Below are 25893 nucleotides of genomic sequence, written 5' to 3'. Positions count from 1 at the left end.
AGGGAGGCTCAGTGAAGAAGACACAGAGGTTTGTGTAGGCTGAAAAACGAAGCTTGTGTAAAGCTGTGAAGATGGACGTGTTCTGACCGCTTCATTTCAAGGGTGCAACATTTGCTGCACTCTCACATCGGCTCACCCTGCAGACATTTTAACAAGAGGACAGTCAGGAAGAAGTTAACTTAAAGATGGGGTGAACAGACTCCCTCATTGTGGTTCCTCATGCAGCTCTCCCAGACAGTGTGGGGACATCTTCAGGAGAGCAGTGAAGGTGAGAGAGGGAGTTTCTGTTTGCTTTCTTTAAAACCAAACAGCCACATGTTATCTGGTTTATTCCAACCCTCCAAAAGTCCATCAGAAGCTGTTACCGCCCTGGCTGTATTGTGTTTATTGCCTTGTGGTGTGTGTGAGACCTCTGTGTGTGTGCGAGTGTGAGGATCTTTGATGCTGCTGCAGGTGGAGATCGGGGATTCGCTGGAGGAGCTGATCAGCTGGAGGGAGGACACCGCCGTCATTGGTCGGGATGATGGCCTCCAAACTTGTCTTATATTGTTGTTAAAGCCTTGTTACTTAGTCTTTTGTTAGACTGTTGAGTAAGTCTTTTGTTTGAGAAGCAGTTTTTTGCCATTTTCTTTTTTGCTCACTTTTTTCTCCTGTTTTTGGTTTTGTTAAAAAGTTAGGTTTAGAGATTGTCTTTTGTTTGATAGGTGTTTTGAACTTCTGTGTTAAAATAAATGCTTGTTTAAATCACAAGATTAGTTTTTGCCTTTGGTTTGGGGACCGGGGAAATAACTTGTTTTGGGTTTTATGTGCGTAACAGAAGCACTCTCTACATCCGCTCCTCTGTGGACCACGGCGTGAACATTGTGAGGTTGTTTCCAGAAGAAAATCAAAGTCATGGCTGAAATAAGTCGCTATGTAACTTCTGTTGATGGAAATGAGGACGCATGTTATATGACACGAGTACGTGTGCCTGTAAGAGAGGACAGTGTTGACTTTTTCAAACGAGAAGCGGACCTCAGAAACAGACCGTATCGCTCTTTATGTTACTTCACCTGACCGCCTCGTTTTGGAAGACAAACCTGTCGTGCCGTTTGCAGCGCGGACCGCCTCGTGAAAACGTTCACCTGAATTCTAATCCCGCCCAGAAAGAGCAACTCTTCACACGACTCCAGCTCTGTCTTTTTTCTTTCAGCCGATTGCGTCAACGAGATGTAAAGTTATCGGTGAATAATGCGAACCCCCTTTGGCCAATCAGAATCGAGCGTTATTATCGGCTGTGGTCACGAACGGTGCGAGTGATCAAAAGAGCAGCGGGAGAGTTCGAGGTTGTAGTTGTTGGTTTTCGGTGCAGCCGGTCGACGCCTACATTTTCCATCTGAACCGCAGGAACTAGAGGGGCTTAACACTTTTCTACCCACTCAGTCAGTCAGACAGCACCCAGGGCTCTGTTTGGTTTCCACAGAGGGAGGAGGAGGAGAGGAGAAGACTCTGAGTGATAAATAAAGAAAAATATATCCTACAAACATTCCATCAGTGGGTATGATTTAAATTCCTCTGCTTTTCTGGCAGCTTTCTTGAGTAGGTCTTGTCTTATTATTTATTTATTTGCCATAAAGCTCCTTGCTTCGCTCGGTGCCAAACTTGAAGCTGCATCTGTTTTTCAGGCGATTTCTAATTAACATCCCTCCCCCCTCCCCCTTTTGCACCCCACACCCCCCCCCCCCCCTCCCCTCTCTGCTCCTCATTATGGGAATGATGTAAATATATGTGCTCATCCTTTTTGATTTGTTGACATGGGAGCGTGCCAGTTGACAGCGTGCCCAGTCAAAGGGCTTAGAGCCGCAGATTTTAATAGCAAGCTGAGACTAATATTAGGGAAGCGCACTCATTGACATGCAGGTGCGTGCAGCCGTGTCAACACATTATGAACTATAGGAGCACGAGATGGGGGGGGGGTATTTGTATTTTTTTAAAGGGAGGGGGTTCCTGAATATATTTCAACACATATATAGGGTTTTTAACGTTAATGGAAGTGTTTGAGGTAGTGCTGCAGTGTGCAGGATGGGGGGGCGAGGAGGGAAGGTTGTGTAGAGGGAGTGGGGGGGGGGGGGGTAAGAGAGAGCCCCCTCCATCCCCACCCCCCACCCCCCACCTCCTTATCTCAGGCCGACAGTTGTCAGGAATCACGAGCAGAGGCCTGAGTTAGCGAGGCAGGCAGGCAGGCCTGGGGATATGGATCAAAGAGACAGAGCTGGAGAACCAAAGCAGCTCTGATCCCCCAACACTGAAACCCACTCTATTCTATCCTCGCTCGCCCGCCCGCTCTCTCTCTCTCTCTCTATCCCTCACCCCGACATCAAATAGCGAGCCAGAGAGCTCCACCATTCCAAAGCAGGCTAAATCTTCCCTCGCTCACAACAAACCGGAGAGGAAATGAGAGCGCGGGGCGAAGAGGGAGAGAGAGATAGAGAGAGAGAGAGAGAGAGAGAGAGAGAGAGAGAGAGAGAGGGGAGAAATGTGTTCTTCTTCTTTACTGGTGTGATGTGTTGAAGTGTCGGGGTCACTGTGGGAAGTAATAGTTTCATCTTCAGTGGCAGGTCACTAAGTTGTTTGACCTGACAGAAACGGATTAGTGGTCCGGCAGAAGGAGGAGAAAAAAAAAAAAACCTCCTTACCACTTACAGCAAAATAGATTTATGGGAATTTGTCAAAAAGTGTGTTTAAAAAAAGGTTTATTTCTTTTGCAGGGGGGGGGGTGAGGGAGGGGGGGTGTTATAACTCAGATGGTGAAGCTGTGAAAAAAGAGCGTTTTCTATTTACACATGCAGTGACCATCATAGTGACGGCGTTTTCATTCTGTCATTTTGTCTTCCTGTCAATAAGACTTGGAATTGGCTGCATGCGCTCCGTCTCCACATGAAAGTCGGGCCTCTAATTCTCTCCCGTTCAATCGCGGAGGAGGAGGAGGCGCTGAAATGGCTCGTGTGAATTACATTCCAAATGCAATATAGCTGCTTCAAAATTGAATTATTGCCTGTCAGACGTGCAGCATATGGTCTCCCTGCAATTTTTTTTTTTTTTGAAGTGGGATCTTAGGAAATTCTCCCTACATTGTTATCTCATGTAAATGCCCGGGAACATGATGAAAGGGTCAAACGCAGTGAACCCATAATGGAAAAAAAAGCTTCAGCTGGGACTCGCAGCCGTCGACGCCGAGAGAGGACAATAAACACAGAAGAGCAGCGGCCTCGATGCATTTCATGTTTCAATCAAATGAATTTACCGGAGATGTTTGGGTTTACATTTGATGGGATTTTCTTTGCAGTCGACACGTATGTTGGTTTTTACATACGACTGTAACAGTTGGTGGTAAAAGGCAGTCGAGCCTTAAGCTCATAAATACACCTGAAAGCTGTCCAGGAGGACGCAACGTTCAGATTTAGAGCAAATAAAGCAGCACAGAATACCAAAACACACATATGATGCTGTATGAAGGTGGTCTTAAGTATGAGCTTCATATGGAGGGGCTCTATTTTAATCTCTTTACCGTCTTTGATGCACTTTTATCAGTATTTTTAGGCCTTTTATCTGCCGCAATATTTACGCTCTGATTACGTCGATCTACATTCTTCTCCGTCCTCATGAGACTTGATGTTTACATCAGCACTGACTGATTTCATGAAACATTAACGAAAAGGTAAAAGCAACGAGTGAAGTCTCAACGATGTTTGTCAGAAGAAAACTCACAAAGGCCACATGCAGACCAATAATATCCTGACACAACATGCAAGAACTTCCACATTGAATGACTCTGTGGAGTACAGGTAGTGGTGGAACAGACTATACTCATGTAGACCCGCTTTACAAATAGGAAGACAGCACTGCTTTGTCCCCGCTCACTGTCGCTGCACTCTCATGCAGGTATCAGCTGATGGCATGTGTGTGACATCAATCAGTAGCTACATGTTAGTACAATGTTACAACATTACAATTCACTTAGCAGACACTTTTATCCAAAGTGACATACATCAGAGAGTAAGTACCACACCTATCCATTCATACACCACCACTGAAGCAGCGGGAGCAATGCAGGGTTAAGTGTCTTGCCCAAGGACACATCAGACATGTTGCTCAGCTGGGGATTGAACCCTCGACATTCTGGTTGAGAGGCGACAACTCTACCAACTGAGCCACAGCCGCCAGTATCTGCTGGAAACATCGCTCCAAACACTGAAGATACAGATCCTAAACACAGGCGCCCAGCTTGATGTTTGTCTGACTGTCAAAGCATGCACTAACCTAAAATCTGAAAAAGAGTCAGATCTCTCCTATCAGGTATCATCTCTATTAAACAACCTGGGATGAAAGTGTTCAGATGATTCCAACAAAAGAACATTTTCTCGTAAAATCACCTTTTGTTGAGCAAACAACTTCTCTGACAACAGACGAGCTCACACATACAGGATGCTCTCTGTGGCTGCTGACCTCACATCGCCTCAAACACTGAAGAACAGCTTTAGAGATCCTGAGCTTTAGGGATGTACCAGACTCTAAAAAAACATCTTTTTTAGAAGTGACCAGAATGTGTCCTCTCTCGTTTGGTGGAGGGCATGAACCTCCCGTCTGCTTTAAGCCAAAGTATGGAGGTCAAAGGTCAAAGACCAGTCCTTGAGACTTTTTTTTGGATTCTCTTCTCGACTCAGAGAAAGACAGAAAACAAGACAACGCACCAGAGTGAAACAGAATGACTTAAAGGCTTTATATGCGATTTGTTGATCCAGCAGATGTCGCCCTTGAGCACCAGCATGAAACCAAAACAACTTGCGCTGCATTGTTGTGTTAGCATGCTAATGCTAGCGATCTTTATTATGCTCGTATCTACACACTGCATGTAAATTTACCTGAAATGAGCGTGATCTAGAAACACAGTTAAGCAGTGAGTACAGTATGTTATTCTTCTTTTCTCTAGTCCCTCAATTAAACAACTTTTATACATGAGGGGAGGAGTCAGCCGGCCGTCCTGGCGATGTAAACAAAGTGACGCTATGACTTGGAAAACTCTGAAAGCATCACAGACAGTGGGACTCGGGTGTTACACCCATTGTAGACAGTCATGACTCACAGAGTTATTTTCAGAGGATATACTTGATTTCTACATTTAAGTGTGAAAAATCACATATAAAGCCTTTAAGTGCTATCGTCTTCAGCACGTCTTACCTGCGGGGAGAGTCCGTTGCTGACGGGGTTGACGTGGTTGTTGGGTGCCGCGGAGGTCATGAAGGAGTCGGAGTAGCTGGAGAAGCCGTGGCGGTTGGAGGACAGGCCATAGGCGGAGCCACTGTCGTTGCCGGACAGACTGCCCTGGTGCATGGTGGACGGAGGTAACGGCTGAGGACGGTGAACCGTGGCACCGCCGTCTGAAGAGGAGAGAACAGATATCAATCTGTGTGCTAAAAGGGGCTTAACACATTCAGGATATAAAAGATGGCTCTACCTTGTTGCAGGCCGTTGGATGTGTAGCTCGACTCCTGCAGCTGGTACGTAGGCAGTGTCGGCATCCCCGTGGTAGGAAACCCGCCCGGCAACAGGTGGTTGAACGCCGCTAGCTGATTGGCTCCGGCTTGTTTTCGCCACCGTGCTCTCCTGTTGCTGAACCACACCTAAAAAAAACACAATCAAACCAAACGATCAAAGAGCAGCAAAACAAAATCATCAGTTTCATCGGGGCCGTTCAACAAAGTGGATAAAAAGAAGAGCTGATTGATCTCTGGAATGGAAGAGAAAGTAAACGCTACGTCAATGGAGTGTGTGTGCACTTCATTATGTGTGTGTGGTTAATCATGCGATGTTCCTAACTGACTCGGGACGCCTTGAATGCAGACTCAAAAAAGGATGAATGGAGGCCAAAAGAGGAGGGAGAGGAGGCGTCGACATCGCTCGGCTAAACGCTGCACACATGGCCGATCAAAGGCGCTAACACACACACCGCTTAAAGGTTTCACAATCGGCGCGGAGGATTTAGAACTGGAGGAACAACAGTTTTGTTGAATCTAATCTACAAACTAGATCGGACTTCACAACAGCACAAAGTCCTGCACACTGCCTGAGCTGCATTAATGGACTTCCTGACAGTCTGGTACCACCTTCATCTCTGATGTCCCTGATGACTCGTTCCTTTACTGTGCACCTGTCTTATGAAATTAAGGTGCAATGTATATTTCAACAAAAGCACAAAGGAAACTATAACAGATGAGTATAAAAAATGATTACAAATACAATATTTAAAGGCTTTATATGTGATTTTTCACACTTAAATGTAATATAAATCAAGTATATCCTCTGAAAATAACTCTGTGAGTCATGACTGTCTACAATGGGTGTAACACCCGAGTCCCACTGTCTGTGATGCTTTCAGAGTTTTCAGAGTCCTATCTTCACTTTGTTTACATCGCCCAGACGGCCGGCTGACTCCTCCCCTCATGTATAAAAGTTGTTTAATTGAGGGACTAGAGAAAAGAAGAATAACATACTGTACTCACTGCTTAACTGTGTTTCTAGATCACGCTCATTTCAGGTAAATTTACATGCAGTGTGAATATACGAGCATAATAAAGATCGCTAGCATTAGCATGCTAACACAACAATGCACCGCAAGTTGTTTTTGTTTCATGCTGGTGCTCAAGGGCGACATCTGCTGGATCAAAAACTCAAATATAAAGCCTTTAAACTAGAAACCCTATCGATGAAAAATATAAAAGGGGAGAGGAGGATATTTTTTATTACCAGAATCCCACTGTAACATCACAAGGAGAGCACATTTGAAACGGAGCATTTTTCTCTGTGTTGTAAGACTTATGCAGACCACAAACAAAGGACTGGATGGGTTTTCACATTTTGGGGGTCAGTAGACACTCAGGTTACCCAAATATATGTTCAGAAAACACTGTAGAAGTGGATTTTTCATAATATGTCCCCTTTAAAAATCATCACCTACAAATGATGGTAAATGTGATTGCAGACTGCAGACTGTAATGAGCTTCATCTGACATACAAATTGTGTCTTTTATATACATTTGTGCATTTTTAGGGCATAAGTAAATTATCAGGAAGATTTATAATTAATAAAATAATCTAATGGAAAAACCTCAGCTGCCGTTTAAAGGTGCATTAGAGCTTATTATCCACAATCATCTGTTTTGAAGAGGTGCATCATCATTTCTTAAGGGTTTAAAAGGTTGTGAGGCAGGGGGACAGGTTAAACACACACACGCACACTACGCTGTTGAAGTGGGCGGAATCAGGTAGATTGTGAAATGACGGGGGGGGGGGGGGGGGGGGGTGGTGTTTCGCCAAAAGCTAAACTGTTCTTCTTTTTCAACTAAGCGGGAAGACCAATTTCAAAGTTCTTAATTAAAGCAACTTAAGTACAGAAGCTCAGAGCTAGTACGAGCCTGTCGCTCTGCAGGAAATCTGTGTCTACTCAAATGTCAAACCCTTCAAAACACACACACACACACACACACACATATGTCCTACTTCAGGACACACAGGTTACTGCCTTTTCATCATTTGTATCCCCTGAACCAAACCACACAATACCACTCACGAGTTCAATATAAGCACACACACACACACACACACACACACACACACACACACACACACACACACACACACACACACACACACAGCAGCATCAGGAATCCATGTATTGCCTCCAGCTTCCCGCCCGCCCTCTTTCTCCAGGAATCCTCCTTTTTCATTTGGAGCAAATGAAAACATGCCTTTCAAGTGGAGCCGATCATTTGGACTCCTATTTCTGAAGAGGAGACTCAAATAATTAGAGCAGGTGTTGTCGCCCCGAGGAACTGACTGCAAGAGCAGCAGAAGAAGAAGAAGAAGAAGAAGAAGAAGAAGAAGAAGTCGGACTGCTCAACTCCACGGTCCAACTCCTGCAGAGCAGAGAGTGTGGACAAGCGAGACCTCCACCCAACCACTGCTACAGATGAAAAAAAGCTGAGACACGCTTTTCATGATATTTCATTCATAGCTCATATGTAATAAGTAAAATGTATGTGTGCATTTATGTGCAAATATGTCTCTGACAAGCTTTTCAATCAAATAAATCACCATATATATATATATTCAAGTTTTAAGAAGGTGGATGTTTGAGCATGAAAGTCTTTTGAAAATGTGTCTTACTGTACTTTAAAGTTTGAGTCGACTGATTCTGATTTACATGTAAAGGTTTAGTTGACTTGATTCAACTTCAGCTGTATCTGAAAAATGAAAAAAGAATTTCAGGTTTGAATTTAAATATCTGCCAGACGAACTTCTGGAAAGTTTCTGCTTCCTTCTAATACACAAAATGTGACAAAAAGCAAAAATGTCTGTCACATTTTCTCCTGAAAAAGCGTCTGTTTTCCAACCAGTGTAGCAAAAAAACAAAAGCTCTTCATTCACTGATGAAGACAAGCAGCAAATCCACACATCACAAAGCTTCAACCAGCAAATGTTAACAGTTTGACTCTAAAAAAACCTCACTGAAACTGAAATAGCAGGTCATTAATGCAGTTAGCGATAAATTCTCTTAAAGGTGGAGTCAGCAGCATTTTATGAAGTAGGTTTTAATCGAAGCATTCAAACAGGGCCTCCTCCTCCTGGACTCCCTGCAGGACGTAGTGTGTATGTTTACTGCCTTTAGCGACATTGGAAGCTAACGCACACTAGCACAAGCTAACCGCCGGTGTTCATCACCTGCCTGTCCAACAGGAAGCAGACCAACTCCACGTCCACGGGTAAAAGACAACACAAGGTTCACCCTCGTTTTAGAACGAGCTTTATCCACTTGGTGTTTCTCCTCACTCTGATTATATAAATTTATATTTAATCTTCTTTGCTGCTATAAGTCCACGTCTTTCTTTCATATTCACGGGCGTCCAATCCCTGAATTGTATCCACTCCTAAACTGACCTGCTGCGTTGTTATGTGAAGTCAAAATGAGGAGGTCAAGAGGAAGCCTCACTCCTATCCCTCTTACACACTCTCTCTAATTAAAATGTATTTACACACAAACACACACAGGACACTAACCCTTACAACCACCTGAGTCATTTCATGTGTTTACAGGAGCATCTGTCTCATTCCTGCTCTTACTGCCTCATGTAAAGCCTCCACTTGTGATCAGAATCTCCTCTGACATCACAGTTACAGCAACCAGCCACAGTTCCTCTCTCCCTCTGGATTAAAACAGTACTTCCATATCACATCTTGTCTTATCAGCATTAAGCAACATAAGACTAACAAACTAAATATTATCTTGATCTGCCTCTAGTTGCATGAAACTCTTTTATCTGCCAGCAGATATAAAGCACGTTCCACCACCATTATCAAAATTCAAAAATAAATGTGCACGGGATGGCCTGGCAATCGTGTCCCGCCCCATAAAGGTTTCAGCATATCTCCTTGAATTGGGGCGCTGATGGTTAGGTTGCGCCCCCACGTATGGAGACTATAGTCCCCTAAGCGGGCAGCCGGATTCAAGTCCAACCTGTGGCTCCTTTCTCACATGTCATCATTCCCCCCTCTCTCTCTTTCTCTCTCTCTCTCTCTCTCCCCTCTATCTCCTCTCTCTCTCTCCTCTCTCTCTTTCTCTATTCTCTACTCTCTCTCTCTCTCTCTCTCCTCTCTCTCCTCTCTCTCTCTCACTCTCTGACGGACAAATAAAACTTTTGCTGTTGTGTCCGGTAGAGTTATGTGCATTATTCTTTGACTCTGCTGGTTTCCCTGCCATGCTTGCTCCTCCCTCTCTTCGTCTCCCTGAGTCTTGATTGACCCTCGTATCTGTGGAGGATTAGATCTCCCGTGAGAGAGCCGGCCGGGCCCGTCTGTGATCTTCTGTGAGTTTTACAACGAGTGGTGGGGCTTGAAAGTGGTGGGAAACACAGATTCTAGCCAAGATGTTGGAGAGTGAGACACACATGAGGAATGCAGACCCCCACCACCACCGACGCTGAACACCTCACAGCTGTTGTCGGCGCTCTGCCGCGTTTCCTCTCGCTCTCGCTGTCAAACTCAGACGGCAGCACAGAGAGAGACGGGTTCCTCAGCTGAGAAGTGAACAGCTGGCAGAGCTGCACAGACTATGTGTGTCACTATTACTCAGAGTTGGGTGGGTGGGGGGGGGTTAACGTGGAATCTGGTCTTCAAAGTCTCACATCAATGCACAGAGATGTTGAGCGAATGGATCCCATGTGAGCGTGATGAAGACATGTGACAGGACAGAAGCCAAAGAGCTGTCTGCACCCTGACACAAGGGACGGAACGTCGATTCAATAAAACTGTTTTTCTTCCTGGGATGATTTTCCAAGGTCAACTTTAAGACTATAGGGCTGCAGGAAGGAAGAAATTTCAAAATGTCAAGCTCAAATTGTATTAAAAGCCAGAGCAAAGAGGTGAGTTTGAAACAAAGATTTGAAGTTGTCGATGGACTGAGAAGTTCTTATATTAGCAGGTCATTATCATCAGTCCTCGCCCCCCCCGCCCTGCACCCAACTCAGTCGACTCAGGTTGAAGTTTAAAACTCAGCTTCATGTCTGGCCCTCTTGAACGCTTTTCACACAACAACTTCAGGATATTCAGCTGCTGACATTTTTAAAAACTTGCTGAAAATCCTCTCAACGTGAACAACATCGTCAACAGCGAGCGGCCCGGAAAACACCTGCAGTGCTCACACAATCCGGATAAAGGCGGGGAAGATCTGCTCTGAATTCAGGTGTCTTATGCATTCCCAATCGGCATCATTTTCTGATCATTTCAAAAAAACTTTCAGGAGAGCAGTGGCACGTGTTCAAAATGCTTCCTGTGTGGCTCTATTGGTGCAGATACTCTATGAAGTCTATAAAACTAAAGAAAGGATTCAGACCTCTGGGAAATAGCCTGTTCCCTTGATGGCAGGTTAATGGCAGAAATAAGAAAGTAACCACCCCCCCATCTCTTCAGTCAGTGGAGCAGCAGTCAGTCAGACAGTCGGATGTCATTGTGTTGATTACCTGGACCCTGGCCTCGGTGAGTTTGGTCCTCTGGGCGAGCTCCTCTCTGGTGTAGATGTCGGGGTAATGGGTTCTCTCGAAGGCCTTCTCCAGCTCCTCCAGCTGCTCGGCCGTGAACGTAGTCCGACTCCGGCGCTGCTTCCTCTTCAGTGGGAGGTCCGGCTCTGACTCCACATCTGACACCTCGTCCATCCGGCTGCCTGGACAAAAAGCACATGGAGGGGTTACTTCACATCTCTGTGTTATATCTGCAGTGACAAACATGCAACTCATCGTCCTACAAATCCAGAAAAGAGATGCAGAGTAAGGAGGGAGGGATTGATGCTTTAAAAGATTTCTCTGTGTGATTATTTATATGACAAAACAATATTCTCCTGCTCTCTATAAAGAATCTGCATATCCCAGAATCCCCCCGGGGGCAGGGGTGTCAGTGAAACGAGGGGTGCTAATCTCTCCAGACCACCTTGGTGATGTGTGTAGCTCCATTCTCTCTCTCTGCAGGACCTCAGGGCGGCGCACACAAACACACAACAACAGCAGGCTGAAAATAGTCCCGGAATATTTATTGTGCAGCTGATTTCGCTCACACACTCGAGCGTCCATGCTGCTGTTCAGAGAGGAACAGGAAGATTATCTGATGCTTCAGATATCTGTTTCAAAATAAGGCGTACCACTCCATGATTTCTAAAGATTCTCTGAAGGCAGCATGAATTTTTTGATCAGCAGATTAGAGCTTCGATTTGACCACAATAAACCTGAACTTTAGTTATTTACCTACACAGCTTCAATAAGGTTGACTTCACCCTCTGCAACGTCATGATTTTTAACTTAAGACACTTTCATGCAGAATAGTGTTGGGACCCACGTGCAGAAACCAAAAGTCTAATTTATTTGAACAAAAGGCAAGAACTAAAAAATCAAAAAGGGGAAACAAGGAGACACTATAGGAAAACACTGGTAACAAGACGTTCAACCATAGGGGGGAAATCTGATAACGACCTGACAACAAGGAACACTGAGGTCGTTTCTGAAAAGTCACAGTTCAGTACGGAGCGTAGACTTTTCAGTCGACTGAACCCTCGTGGTCATTCAGCGGGCATTTCTTGGGTCCACGGCCGGTTCGGGTGACGCGCCTTTAAGTTGTTAAGTTGTTAAATTGTTAAGTTTTGTATTATTTTATTCACTGAGCCGTCGTGCCGATCACATCTGAGCTGGAGTGTCGATAACACGAGGAGGGCTAATGACGCCACTTCTACACTGAATGACTCAGAACAAATATCGGCCTACTGAACAGGAGGTCCTAACAGGATACAGAACGGAGAGCAGGGACTGACTACTGTAAGAGTAAGACAAGAAACACTGCAGACAAGAACTACAAAATAAATCAGGAAACACTTAAGAAACACAGAGAACTCGAGACTTTAACAAGACACCCTAGAACAGAGAAACTTTACAGAATAAAAACAGGAAACAGTAAAGACTAAACTAGGAAACATTAAGATAAAAACACACACTACAGGGAAACAAGCAACACCAGAGAAGACTAAGAAATAAAACAAGAAAATCTAAACCCTGAAAAATATACAAAACTAAATCATGATGATAATAATTTGACGCTGGGGGATTTTCCTGTAGAGATAGTTTCCAGTTGACTCACAAATACTTCAAGCCACACTGAAGAAGTAAACATGGATGACACACATACATGTGTGATGTTAGAAACATTAGAATCCCCTCACACTGTGTTTGAACCTGTGAGAGTTCGTTTAAAGAGCACCGCAGCCTTTCAGCTGTTCAAGGATCAGTTGTTTAAGAGCCCTGAAGAGGTCTTTCCCTGAGCAGATGTTTGCAGATGTGCAGCTCTGTAATTCATGTAGATGACTGTGTGGCTAACGTGTTTGTTTATTGATTGGTTTACAGAAGTGTGTTCATTGTTTGCACAACTTTGTCACATGTTAGAGAAAAAAGCGAGAGAGCGAGAGAAACGGCTCATCACACGGGCTTAGACAACTACAGGGTCGGCTCTGTAGTTTAATTAAACAAGGAATTATGGGATTAGTGCGCAGCTCCCATTACAGGCCACTGGAAGAGTCTCAGGGAGAATATCTTTTTGTATTCCCCCCTGGCTCCCCCCCCCCACCCCCCTGCCTGAAAGCTCCCGCTAGAGAATTCTCAAAGGATTACATGTGGCCGCAGGACATGCTGCTGCATTAATTAAATCAATTCTTTCACCGTTTAGTCCCTGCAAAGATTTGTTTTCCTAAAAACCAAGGTAGCAAACATATATTTTTATACACACACTCATCTTTAGAGAAAGCCTGCATATATACTGTGCATGTTGTTTGTTGCTGGTAGGCTGGGGGAGGGATGGGGCTGGTCGGTGGCAGCGGTGGCAGCGGTGGGGGGAGGGGGGTGCGAAGCAATTTGGCACTAACTTGGCGTGACAACACTTGAGGCCGCTGCAGTGGGCTGGGATCACTTTCCAAAAGGCACCTCGAGTCCTGCGGGTGCTGCTGTGACAGGATGGACTCTTTATTTGTTTTCCCTCCACATGCTGCTGGATTTTAAGGAGGAGAGGGGGCAGAGGTGGGGTGAGAGAGGGAGAGAGGGGGAGAGAGAGAGAGAGAAGGGGGACGAACGAGGCTTCTTTGCTTGCAGTATTTTCTCTCCCTCTGACTCTTCTTCTCCCCCTCACTGAGTGGCTTTGGCCTCAGACTCAGGAAAATAGCTGTGAGGCTTGCTGTTTTTTTTGTTTTGCCTGTTGTGTTGTTTCATTTTGAGTCACCTTAGAACCAAACCAGTGGCCTGATTTCCCTCCGAGGTAGTTCAAGGAGTAATGTTAGCAAGGCGACGTTTTCACAGCGTAGAATGTAGATAGAATTTACCAACCAACTCAAGTCTGAGACAGGTGCAAACAGTTTGAATTTTACAACCACCACAGGATAAACTGATGCAATATCCTCACGAGCGATTATACTTCTAAAGGAAAAGAAAACTGTGATTTACCTGGGGGAGTTTATGACCGAAAATCTATGGGATTCATTTCTATATCCAGGATATTTAAGGCTTTTTGCAGCCTTCACATGGATGCTGTTTTGACTCTAAATATGTCAAATGTTTTGCGTTTGTGTGCATGCCCCGCCTGCAGCTAGATGTCACATTTGACATGTTTGAATCCATCATCTTCAAAACGACTCACAAAAAGCTTCACCTGCCGTATCATGACATCGACGTGCGGCTTTGGAGGTCTAAATGAAATGTAGCTTTACTTCTCAATGAGGACCTTTGTCAACTATGATACTGATATATGATAAGGAGAAATTGCCCTTTTATATAACTATACTCGTTTTATGTGTTTTATTTTATTCAAAATGGCCACGATTTAGTGATATTAAAGCTCCTGTGAGGAGCTTTCTGTTTGCATTGATTGTGGCGCCCCATGTGGTCAAACTGGTACTACTTGTGTCTTTGGTGATTTTTGTCCAGAACATCTCAAAGTATCACTCTTTGTGACCCAGAAAACCGTTTAAAAACTTGGTTTTCAGACGAGGGGTTGCGGTCGCCATATTGAAAAACTAACTTTTGGTCAAATTAGAACAAAGAGGCCGAGCAGGAAACAGCCTCACATCTAATTGTGCAAATGTATGAATAACTCTTATCCTTCATATAATGAAAACAGATGCGTTACATATGAGATCTCTCTTGCAGTACAGTGTGTCACAACAAAGAACTGATCTCATCATACCAAAACAGGATGTTTATGTGGTCATTTCTGTTCTTAAAAAATGGACTTTTAAAAACACTGCATGGAGATTTCAGCCTCAAATGGACACTCGAGGAACTGCAGTTATTTTGCACTTCCTCATTGGCATCATTTGTCAACACCTCACACCACACAAGCATTTAAAATAACGATACACCAAGCTGTCATATTTGACCAGTTTGGAGCGTAACTGATTGACCTTAACGACTTTCATGTCTGACTTTTAGAAGGTGTCGAGTCTAGATTTGCATACAGCTTTAGTACCAGCAGTTATAGGAGGTTTATCTGTGATCATAGGATAATAAGACGGGACATTCAGTGTCTCCTTTGAGCCGTCGGTTCAATGAGATGACCCCAACTAAAACAGGCATGAGAAACACGTTCGGTGTCAGGCCTCCAAGACGCCACCTGAACCTCAACATTATGTGTGTTTCTGCCTCTTAAGTTTGCTTTCGCAGAGCAGAGACTTTCTTTTTTTAAAAAGTGGGTCATCTGAGAGCGGATTTGAAAAGCAGAGCTGAGAAGCAGAGCTCACAGTGATTGGACATGTTTTAAATGAAAAAGTGCACGTCACACAGGCACAGTGTGGCTGAGTGTCCGGGCTGCTGCAGCCGCCTCCTCCGTGCTGACAACCTGAACAGCAACTGGGGCTTTTTGTGTGTGTGTGTGTGTGTGTGTGTGTGTGTGTGTGTGTGTGTGTGTGTGTGTGTGGTTTTTGCTCGCTTGCAGCAGCTCCACGCTCGCTCTGGACGGCAGCACAATACGGATCCCCGGGCTGGAGGAGAATAAAGTTTGACAGGCCGGTGGATCAGGAGGGTCAGCTCCTCTCTCCAGCTGATAATGGAAAGCAGAGATTATGCTAATGAGACAGACGCCTAGAGCCGATAGAGGGGCTAAACCTGGACTTCATCTTTGTCTCCACCAGATCCCTCAATTGGCATGCTATGTCTTATCAGGAGCACAGTGCAGCTCCTCACACACACACACACACACACACACACACACACTCACAGGGTCTGCACATGTGCTGCAGTATAAATAACAAACTGTACACTTTGCATTTACACAGCCGCCTCTTTCTTTTTTTCTTTTTTTGTCACACAGAGAAAACGATTAGAATAGAAACACATACGGTCTGAGATCAGATCCATCCTGACTGCAGCAGCTACAAACACACACTCACACACTCCTCTAATAAAAACAAATCTAATTATAGTCCGTGCACAGCTATTGGACGTCATTGTTGCAGTAAAATGGGACGTTATAATGACTTCATAATGATAGCTGTAATTCCATTTTCCTGTTGTAGGGAGTCTGATTTATCACAGAATTAAGACCCAATTATGCGGTTTTTTTTTCCTCCATGCACTAAGATCACAGTGTGTGTGTGTGTGTGTGTGTGTGTGTGTGTGTGTGTGTGTGTGTGTGTGTGTGTGTGTGTGTGTGTGTGTGTGTGTGTGTGTGTGTGTGTGTGTGTGTGTGTGCTGCGTCCCCTCTGAGCCCAAAGATATAAAAGCTGCTTGTTTCATTTTTTTCCTGCACTGTGGAATCGATCTGAAACTGAATCTTGTGATTAAGGGAGTTTCTGAACTTCTCGGCAGTGAATGCGATGACTCCTAAAGGGAGCAGGAAACCGGTAAACATCGGTGGTTTTTCTCGTAATGCAAGTCATGAATCATGATGCAAAAGAACACTCGCTGAGTCAGGCTCAAATGTAGCCTCCTCAGTTTTAACCAGAACTCTCAAAGAACACTGAGTCGGTGTCTTCAGTGATTGGACGGTCTGACGCAGCTTCACTTCAGTGAAACAATCCTCTTGATTATCTTTTTTATTCACAATGATATATCACAGCAGGCTTTACCAAATATCGACATTTGTTTGATGCAAATCGGGAAAACAAGAACATGATTTTAAACATCCTAAAACAATACAAAGAAATAGAGCCAATAGAGCTGCTGAGGTGTGCTAAATAATAAATGAAGGAGTCAAAGACAGGTGCTCTTTGGATACAGGGAAAGATCATACAGCCTAAAAGTGCTCTGTGAAAATTAAAAGTGATTTAACGTACAGGTCTTCAGCAGGAAATGTTCAAATCAAGTGTGATCAACATCACGTCGCAATCCACCTTCCCTCATGAAGACCCAAAAAACTTTCTCATCTAAAAAAAAATATCTAAAAATCTCAAAGGTCATGACCTAGGGGCTTATCGTGGACAATAAGAATGATTCATTTGTGGCCTTTAATTGATCGGACAGCTGAAGAGAGACAGGAAGTGTTGGGAGGAGAGAGTGGGGGGGGGAGGGTGACATGCAGCAAAGGTCGAATTCAAACACAAGGCCGCTGCGATGAGGACTAATGCCCTCTGTACATGGGACGCGCAACATAACCGCTAGGCCATCTGGCACCCCAGCAAAAAAAAAATTAAAAACATAATCCAGATATATGAAAACTGAACCCCAGTTCTGTGTCTTAAATCAAACACAGAAAATAAAAAGAAACTTCTTAGTAATGAAGTAGAATATGAATCAAAAGAAACAAATCTCTTTTAGTGATTTTTCACTTTTTTTTCCGCTTGGACGGGAGGCATTTTTACCTTTATTTGACATGACAGCTGTAGATAGACAGGAAGTGTTGGGAGGAGAGAGAAGGGGTTGAAATGCAGCAAAGGGCAAAGGTCAGATTTGAACCCAAGGTCACTGCGAGGAGGACCATAGCTTCTGTTCATGGGGCAGCAACATAACCACAAGGCCATCCAGCGCCCCTTATATATTTTGTAGTAATTAATATTGTGTAAATCATCTCTCCTTTAATTTTGATGAATGTTTCAGACATGCACCTGTGCCTTTTATTTCAATATACTCTATAAGATTTGAATGCCGTATTGTTTGATCAGTAAAAAGGAGCTTGTTGTTGTTGTTTCTCATTCTTTCATTACATTAATGCGAGACAGATGGCCTAAAGACATCCTCAGATGAAAAGGTTGTTTACAATTTAAAGGTGTTATCTGAGCTGCCATCAGCAGACGATGCACAAATAAGAATTAGTCTGGAACCTTTAAGCTCTGTTTTTATCGTCTGAGGGTCTGGAAGTGTCTGGATGCTACAACCAATCAGAGACAGGCTGCAATACACCCAGGTTATGCGTCTCAGAGCTCCTCAAAACATGTGTGTGAAGTTTCTTGTTCTAAATCCACTCTGATCCTGTATTTGATCATGACTATAAACTCCTCTATTTCAGCCCTGCTCAGAACAGGCTGTTTCTGTGTCTGTACCTTTAAATATGTAAATGAGCTGTGTCTGACCACGCCCCCTCTCTGGAAGGGCTTGGGTGTACTCGGCAGACTCAGAGGGCAGAACAAACACCTAGCTGTGGGAGTGTCACCCACCTGGGGGAGGGGTTACTGCCCTTTGTGATGTCATGAAGGGAAAATCTCCAAACGGCCTGTTTGAGCACACATTTTCTGAAAAGTGGAGCAGGCAAAAGACAGAGAAGATGGACTTTTCTCAGCATTGGGGGCTTTGTAGACAGACTAGAGACACATATTAGTGTCAGAGGAACATGGGGAAGTGGATTTTACATTATATGTGACCTTTAAAGAACTTTTCTGCAGAACTTTGTCTGTCCTCAGGAGCCCTTAAGTTCCCCCTGACTAGCTAAAAGAAACAGTTTAATGACTTTTGTCTGTGTTGGAGAGCACACACAAAAGGTGTTTAAGTGGTGTTATTATTTTATAGAGGACAGGAAACCTTCATTCATCAGGCTGCTGCTGCACACAGACTTGTAGTCAGTAAGACCGCAGTGTGTACACCAACAATACGAAGACACGAGGACAAAGAGTGACAGAGCTCTGGAGAGCTGCATGAAACTAATTATGGGTCATTTTGAAAATCATATTAGTTCCAGTATAATTACACCCAGGATCTGCTTTCAGTGTCTCTCTGTGGACTCTGACCAGTCGACCGGAACACACTGGCTCAACAAATGATGAATTTATTAGAGCAGGACCGTGTCCTCCTCAGAGAGCGGTGACGAGGCAGCTGATGTGTTTGTGTGTTTGAGGCCTAACAGAAGTATCTCTGTTCGATCAGCTCCACCTGAGAGAAGATCACCTGTCTGCTCTCTCACTGCACACACACTGAGTTTACACACTTTACTTCAACATGCTCGGACTGTCAAATCAAATCATCCGATATCAGTGTGTTAAAGGCTTTATATGTGATTTCTCACACTTAAATGTAATAGAAATCAAGTATATCCTCTGAAAATAACTCTGCGAGTCATGACTGTCTACAATGGGTGTAACACCCGAGTCCCACTGTCTGTGATGTTTTTAGAGTTTTCCGAGTCCTATCTTCAGTTTGTTTACATCGTCGGGACGGCCGGCTGACTCCTCCCCTCGTGTATAAAAGCTGTTTAATTGAGGGACTAGAGCAAAGAAGAATAACATACTGTACTCACTGCTTAACTGTGTTTCTAGATCACGCTCATTTCAGGTAAATTTACATGCAGTGTGAAGATACGAGCATAATAAAGATCGCTAGCATTAGCATGCTAACACAACAATGCAGCGTGAGTTGTTTTGGTTTCATACTGGTGCTCAAGGGTGACATCTGCTGGATCAAAAAATCACATATAAAGCCTTTAACGTCTCTGTATGAAGATGAAAAAAAGTGTTCAAAAGCAGGACCGGAGACAGGTGAGTGCACCTTTTACAGTACTGAACAAAAGTAGCCTTAAACCTTCATTATTTATGAGAGGATCAATGGGCAACCTGTGCACAGGTGTGCTTTCAGACACAATGCAACACGTCTTGTTCACTCCAACTTTAAAGTCTATCTGAACCATCCTGGTGTTTGCTCGATGACTCTGATCTTAAACCTCATTATTTATGATCTGTGAACTTTAAACTGTCAAACTGAATCCACGCAGCACTTTAACCTTTCATTTAGTGAACTGTGAACAACGACCACCTCTGACTCAACGCCTCAGCTGTGCAATACTCTATATTTACTCTATATTCTCTATATTTCTGATTCTGACCTGCACTCAGAGACGCTGCTTGTCAACAGGGAAGGCAGCAATGGACTTGGGGGCCCTAGGCCAGTAAGAGGCCCCCAACGTCTGACCAATTATTAACCACAGCAATGGCTCAAAATGTGCAAAAATTCCCTAAGAGGGCCCTTTCTTAAAGCATTATTCTTGTGAAAACCAAAGACAAAATGAAGAGGAATTCTCCATCTGGGGGGTGAAAAAAAGAACGAGGAAGGCAAAACACTGGATCAATACTTTAAGTTTCTGACACCAGCAAAAGAGAAGAAGAAGAAGTGCCCCCTCCAAATGCTGGAAATGTTCATTATTATGTATAGCATAAAAGTGATGAACGCTGGTCATAGGGCCCCCCTGCAAATTTTTGCCAAGCATGCTATAGTCGCTAATGTCTTTAACATGTTTTTCTTTAGTCGTTACATTTACAAACACAAAATCAAACAGACCAAAGTAACATAAAGGACACTCTCTCCCAGCAGCAGGACGACAATCCCAGGTCCACTCCTGCTCGTCCACTCAGCAGCTGAAGAGTTTTGGCTGCAGCCATGTGAATATAAGAGGACAGAGAGAAGCTGAGAGGTGCTGCTGCCTGCGGCTCTTTTTTTTTTTTTTTTTTAGCCGCCTCTTTCTGCTCAGCCGCCTCACTGACAAAATGGGCTCACCTTAAACAACGGAGGCCCCCGGAGCCTCTCAGGGGCCTTTCAGGGCCAACAGAAGCAGCTCCTCAGGGGGGCCGCGGGCATGAAAGAGCACAGGCAGCCCCGCCGCACTCTGCAGGACTTCAGTAAACACTTCCAGACTGAGTCACTAAAGCTGAGCAGCCGAGCAAAAGTGCCGCTCACATATTCAAGAATTAAAGAGGTCAAACGGTGCCGAGGCATGACACGGAGCCGACGGATGGGGGGAGGAAGATGCAACATGAGTAAGAGTTCTCATTTTGCATCGTTTTACAAATTCACACTCCTGCAGCTTCTATCAGCAAAAATTAAGAATGAATGAAAAAAGAAAACATCTTTCTGCACAAGTGCACCTGCTACTTATCTCCAGACTTAGAAGTCTTTATTAGCAGGAAATGCACTACTTATGTCTGCCAATGCAAATACCCCCAAAAGAACATTTTGTCACCTCTTGAAAACAGGATTTTCACTAAATTTATACCAACTCTACAAAATGTTCTGTGCAGATAAACAACTCCTGCAGGTTCTTATTCAATAAGTCGTCGATTCGCAACACAGCTTAGCGTAATATCAGCTGCAGGTTTCTATCATTTTTGCTGTAATTGCATATTTTCATTTGACTTGCAGATTTGCATGCCTGCTCCAACAAAGCAGGGCTTCCAATCGAGGGTCTGAACACTCGACTAATTGAGGCATAAGCCAAAAGTTTTTTAAAAAAAATTATTCAAAGCCAACAAAAGAAAGTGAAATAAAATCTGCCAGTTGGCACGGGGAGCCACTCCGTCAACAAAAGGCCTCATATTCAAACCGGAGTGGGCAAAAACTGAGCCGCAGCCGAGACGAGCGCCGCAGCCTGCCGCTGCCTCTGCAACGCCGCGGCTCCCCATTCACACGCTGCAGTATTGTTCACGCCTTTGTTCCAACACAGCGCCAACACAATGGCATTTAGACAACAACAAACGCTGCAAAAGTGTAGAGTAAGCGGGCAGGAGTGGAGTGAGCGTGCAACGTCTGCAGTTTTTTGCAACCATGAGTAAAATATTTGCCAAAAGATTTAGGGGACTCTGTACACGTCCTTCTCTCTGCAGAGAGAATCGGAAAATCCCAACTTTTCTTGTTTCACTGCAAAAATCAAACTTAAGCACATAGCCACAAAAAAAAAAAAAAAACATCTCCCAGCAAACTAAAGGAGCAGCGACGGTGCACTCTCTCAGTGAACATAAAACTGGCACTGAACTCAATCCAGCCCACACAAAGATGCCGCCTTTATCAGGGCATTATGTCTTAGCAAACTGCTATTAATGCAAAGTCTTTATCTTCTTTGCTCCCCGGGCACTGGCATGCATGTGTCTTTATTTAGTAGATAAAAAATAGCCATAAACAAAAAATTGCCGACTGTCAATATATAAACAGTGATAAAGATTAGAGCTGGGAGCAAATATAATAATAAGAGGGCCCTCTTAAGATATACTCGACACAGCAAAGCCCTCAGTGGACAGCCGCAGGCTTAGAGGAAGCAATCGCAGAAAGTTTTCAAGGGAAAATAGAATAATCTCATTTTGGAAGAAAGTAGATTAACAATCAGAGCAAGGGAGAAAGAAAAATGATCTGTGCTCGTCGACTCTCTTTTTTACACATCGTGGTTAAAAAAGCGGTGAAACGCACTCTGATGTGTTTGTAGAGAGATGGAGGGATAGGTGAGCTTTTCATCCGCTGAGTGTCACACCACAGAGGAGGGGGGATAAATCCTCCTGCTGATGTCACTTTTCATGACAATCCAGGCCAGCCTAGCCCCCCCCCCCCCTTAACAACCACCGCCTTCTCAGGGCCTCTCTTAGATATTACATAAACTAGAATATGTTGTCACAAGCCAGGCAAGAGGAGACTTTACATTAATGGTGTTAATTCAAGTAATTTTACCAAAAATACTCCCAGACACATTAATGAAAGAAATGTCAATTCATCCAATAACATCCAGTGATGTCTCAGTGTGTCACCTAAACATACCGCCCTCTCTCATGTCAGCCGCAGTGATAGGTTTAATCTGTAAGACAAAGACATTACATTCTGCTCAGATGCACATTAAAGGAATTTTGCTAAGAGTTAAAAAAAACAAAAAACAAAGATTGTAATTTTGCTTCCATTTTTTTCTGGCTTTCTGGAACTTCAAATTGTGGTTTTCTGACAATCCTTTACTCCTACACAAACCTTGCCCCCCCCCCCCCCCCCCCCCCCGCATGTCATTTTAAATCAAGACCACCATTGGTTGGCTATTTGTCTAAATCCTCCCTCTTTCTAAAAGATCAAATAACTTCAATTCATTTGTAGTTTGAGTTTTATTCCCATGGTTATGGTCTAAGTGAGTGACACATCCCCTGCACACAAGATCATATTTATGGCCTTGGTCTTGGTCTCGGAGCACTCTGGTTTAGTGTGGTCTTGACTACACTTCTTAAATCTAATGACCAGCTATGATTACACATATTTAAAAACCAACAGCTGGTCAAACCTGTACCCTTTCATTTCTGGGATTTTCTCAGACCAAATGTTGGATCAAAGTATGAAGAGGGGTTGAGAGTGTTGGTGCATGTTTACATCATGGCAGTCGTACTCAGTGTTTGAAGCTGAGCCCCCCCCCCCCACCGCGGTTGCCCCAAAATGGCTGCAGTGAGCGCTGGCCAACCACGCTCACAGCTGGAGGAGGAGGGGGGGAGCAAATTTCTGATTTGCAACACTCTTAGGACATTTTTATTGCCTTTGTGTATTGGGGGGGGGGGGGTGGGGGGGGGTGGGGGGGGTGGGGGACACAAATACAGCAGTGAGAAATATTCCAGGATAAAGAGGCTAAAGAGCAGAAAATGGGGGATTTTATGGCCATAAGTGGCACGGGGTGGTTTTTTTAGGGTCGTGGTAACTGCTAATTAGGCTTGAAATGTAGCCGTCACATTTCCATGTCATGCCCAGATTCTGACTACAACTACAATCAATCTACAAATCAATGCTGTTCACTCTCCACACACCGGCCACAATGGTAGAAACAGGAAAAGTTTGATGTGTTAAAACGAGCAAGAAACGTCAGAATCATGACGTTAAATCTGTTATCGAAACATCACAAACTTCTGATATTCAATTCGCTTTAATGCATCCTTTAATTTCACATAATGAGCCCAAATCAGAGCGCCCAAACTCAATCCACGACAGGTCAGATTCAGACCACAGTGACAGCTTGCACGAGCTGCAACTTAAATGTAACCTGAAACCTGAACAGAATGCACATTTTGGGTTTTTGCACCATCCTTGTAGAAGTGAAATGAGTAAAAATGTCTGCAAGTGCAAGTTGAGTATCTTGAAATGAGAAATCTGCAACTAAATGAGTCATTCAAGACACTCAAAAAGTAAAATGTGCTTCCTGCATTGGCCCGAAATATTACTTATTACAAATAATTTAGGCCTTTTTTCTGCTTTTTTTTAATCTTTTATGAAGATGTTCATCTGTGCTTTTGAGGTGACTTTGGCTTAAAATTAGTAAAAAGAGATATTCTGGATGAGAAACAAACACAGTCACTAAGATTTGATTTTTACAGTGTAATTTGTCCTCTCTGTTGCAGATTTGTGTTTTCCTTCCTTTTTGAACTAATGAACAATCTGCTGCAGTTAGAAAAACAGCGTCAAAGTGGTAGTATGTTGCCTGCAGTTGATTCTTTGTGACTATAAAGACAGCTGCGTGTTGACGCGGCTGTAAAGCACAAACAGCAGAGAGAGAGAGAGAGAGAGAGAGAGAGAGAGAGAGAGAGAGAGAGGACGGCAGCTCTCTGCAGAAGTGCGTTCATTCAGAGCAGGAACATTAGAAATGCCGATCAGCTCGGCCGTGGCAGAGGAGAAGCTTTTTTTCCTTTTCACCGTTTGGCTGTTGTCTCGCTCAGTCGTGTCACTTTGAGGGAGTCTATTCAGAGGTATTCAAGCATCTGCCTGCAGGCCACAATGGCCACCGTTTTATAAACTGTCAGCCCGCCTTGCCTCCAGCCTTTTGCTGCATGTTTCCTTTTCTTTGATAAACTTGGAGGAGTTCATCAACTGCTTCAGTGGGAAACGCAGGCGTTCAATAACAGACAGACGGGGGCCTCACGGTCCAGTTTTCTTCTTACTAGCAACTCTGTGTGTTTGTGTGTTTGTGTGTGTGTGTGTGTATGTGTGTGTGTGTGTGTGTGTGTGTGTGTGTGTGTGTGTGTGTGTGTGTGTGGGGGGGGGGGGGGCTTTCTGTCCACATGCTCATCATCTATAGCCGCCTTCAACAACTAAAAATGCTAATCAGTGTTAACGTTAAGGCCAGACTTTATTTTTTTGGTAATTTTGAAATATAAACATTTGTGCTTCAATAAGTTTTAATGATCTTCACATTATCGTCGTTATCGATCACTAGAGGCTTCAGGAAATACTTTTAAAATACAATAATAGTGACATTAATCTTCTTTGAACAAACAATAACAAGATGCATGTGTTCTGGATATCTGGGTCGCCGGAGTTTTGCGAAGTCAAAGTTAGGTCACGAACGTAAAAAAAGGTCGGGAAGCCACCGCTCTGGTGGGTTTTGATGAGTGGATGAACAAAAAATGTGATTTTGAAGACGTTTGAAACTTAAAAGTTATTTCACACATAACACACAAAACACTAGAAAATATCCAGATGTTTGTTGGGAGAGGAGCTGCATGTGAGGATGAACTGAATGTTTCACCCTGAACGCTTTCAACAAAAAATAATAAAAATAAAAAAACTGGTGCTGAATCCCGAAACAAAAAATTCAAACAAGTGAAAACAAAAAGGACAGCTCTCTAACGTCGTGTTTTAATTGTCACACAGACGTTTGCTCTTCTTCAGAGTGTAACATGCGATTCTCTCAAACACACTCAGGTGGGACTAATAGGTACGAGTCCAACCCAGCAGAGGATGTCTTCTTCACGTCGAGGTGACCCACCCTGACCTTACCCAGAAACTTCCCTGACCGACCCCCCTGGTTAAAACGTGTGAAGCCGAGGTTTAGCCCGTGTGTGAAGGCAGCAGGCGATCGGGTGGGATGATGATCCCAAAATGTAACAACGACCCGAAATGTAATAACTGGTCAATAAAATGGTCAAAAAAATGCATTTTGGGCTCAGCATCTTGTTACATTAACGACCAGTTATTTTTTTTATAACATTTCGGGTCGTTGTTACATTTCGGGCTCTAACATGCCTCCTGAAGAGCAGACTGCCCTGACTAGAAGTTTTCCAGAATGCATGACTGAAACCAGCTTGTGATTCATCTTTTCTGTTTAGAGTTTTATACCTAACGCAGACGGTGACGGCCCTCCCTGTCAGCA

At 43.9% G+C, this 25893-nt stretch overlaps 1 protein-coding gene across 2 annotated transcripts in view; it reads right to left on the bottom strand.

The window, feature by feature from the left end:
- Positions 1 to 25893, bottom strand: part of LOC109981563 (paired box protein Pax-7) — a 56178-nt gene that overhangs the window by 15972 nt on the left and 14313 nt on the right. For both annotated transcript variants that reach the window (XM_020630403.2, XM_020630404.2), the window contains exons 5-7: positions 11052 to 11251; positions 5495 to 5660; positions 5218 to 5417 (exon numbers count right to left, since the gene is read on the bottom strand). In XM_020630403.2, coding sequence (XP_020486059.1) covers positions 5218 to 5417; positions 5495 to 5660; positions 11052 to 11251 — 566 coding nt within the window. The remainder of the gene's footprint in view (positions 1 to 5217; positions 5418 to 5494; positions 5661 to 11051; positions 11252 to 25893) is intronic.

This window comes from Labrus bergylta, chromosome 12, assembly GCF_963930695.1.
Source record: "Labrus bergylta chromosome 12, fLabBer1.1, whole genome shotgun sequence".
Taxonomy (NCBI): Eukaryota; Metazoa; Chordata; class Actinopteri; order Labriformes; family Labridae; genus Labrus; species Labrus bergylta.
Note: the sequence above shows the minus strand (reverse complement) of the source record. Positions and strands in the feature narration are given on the sequence as shown.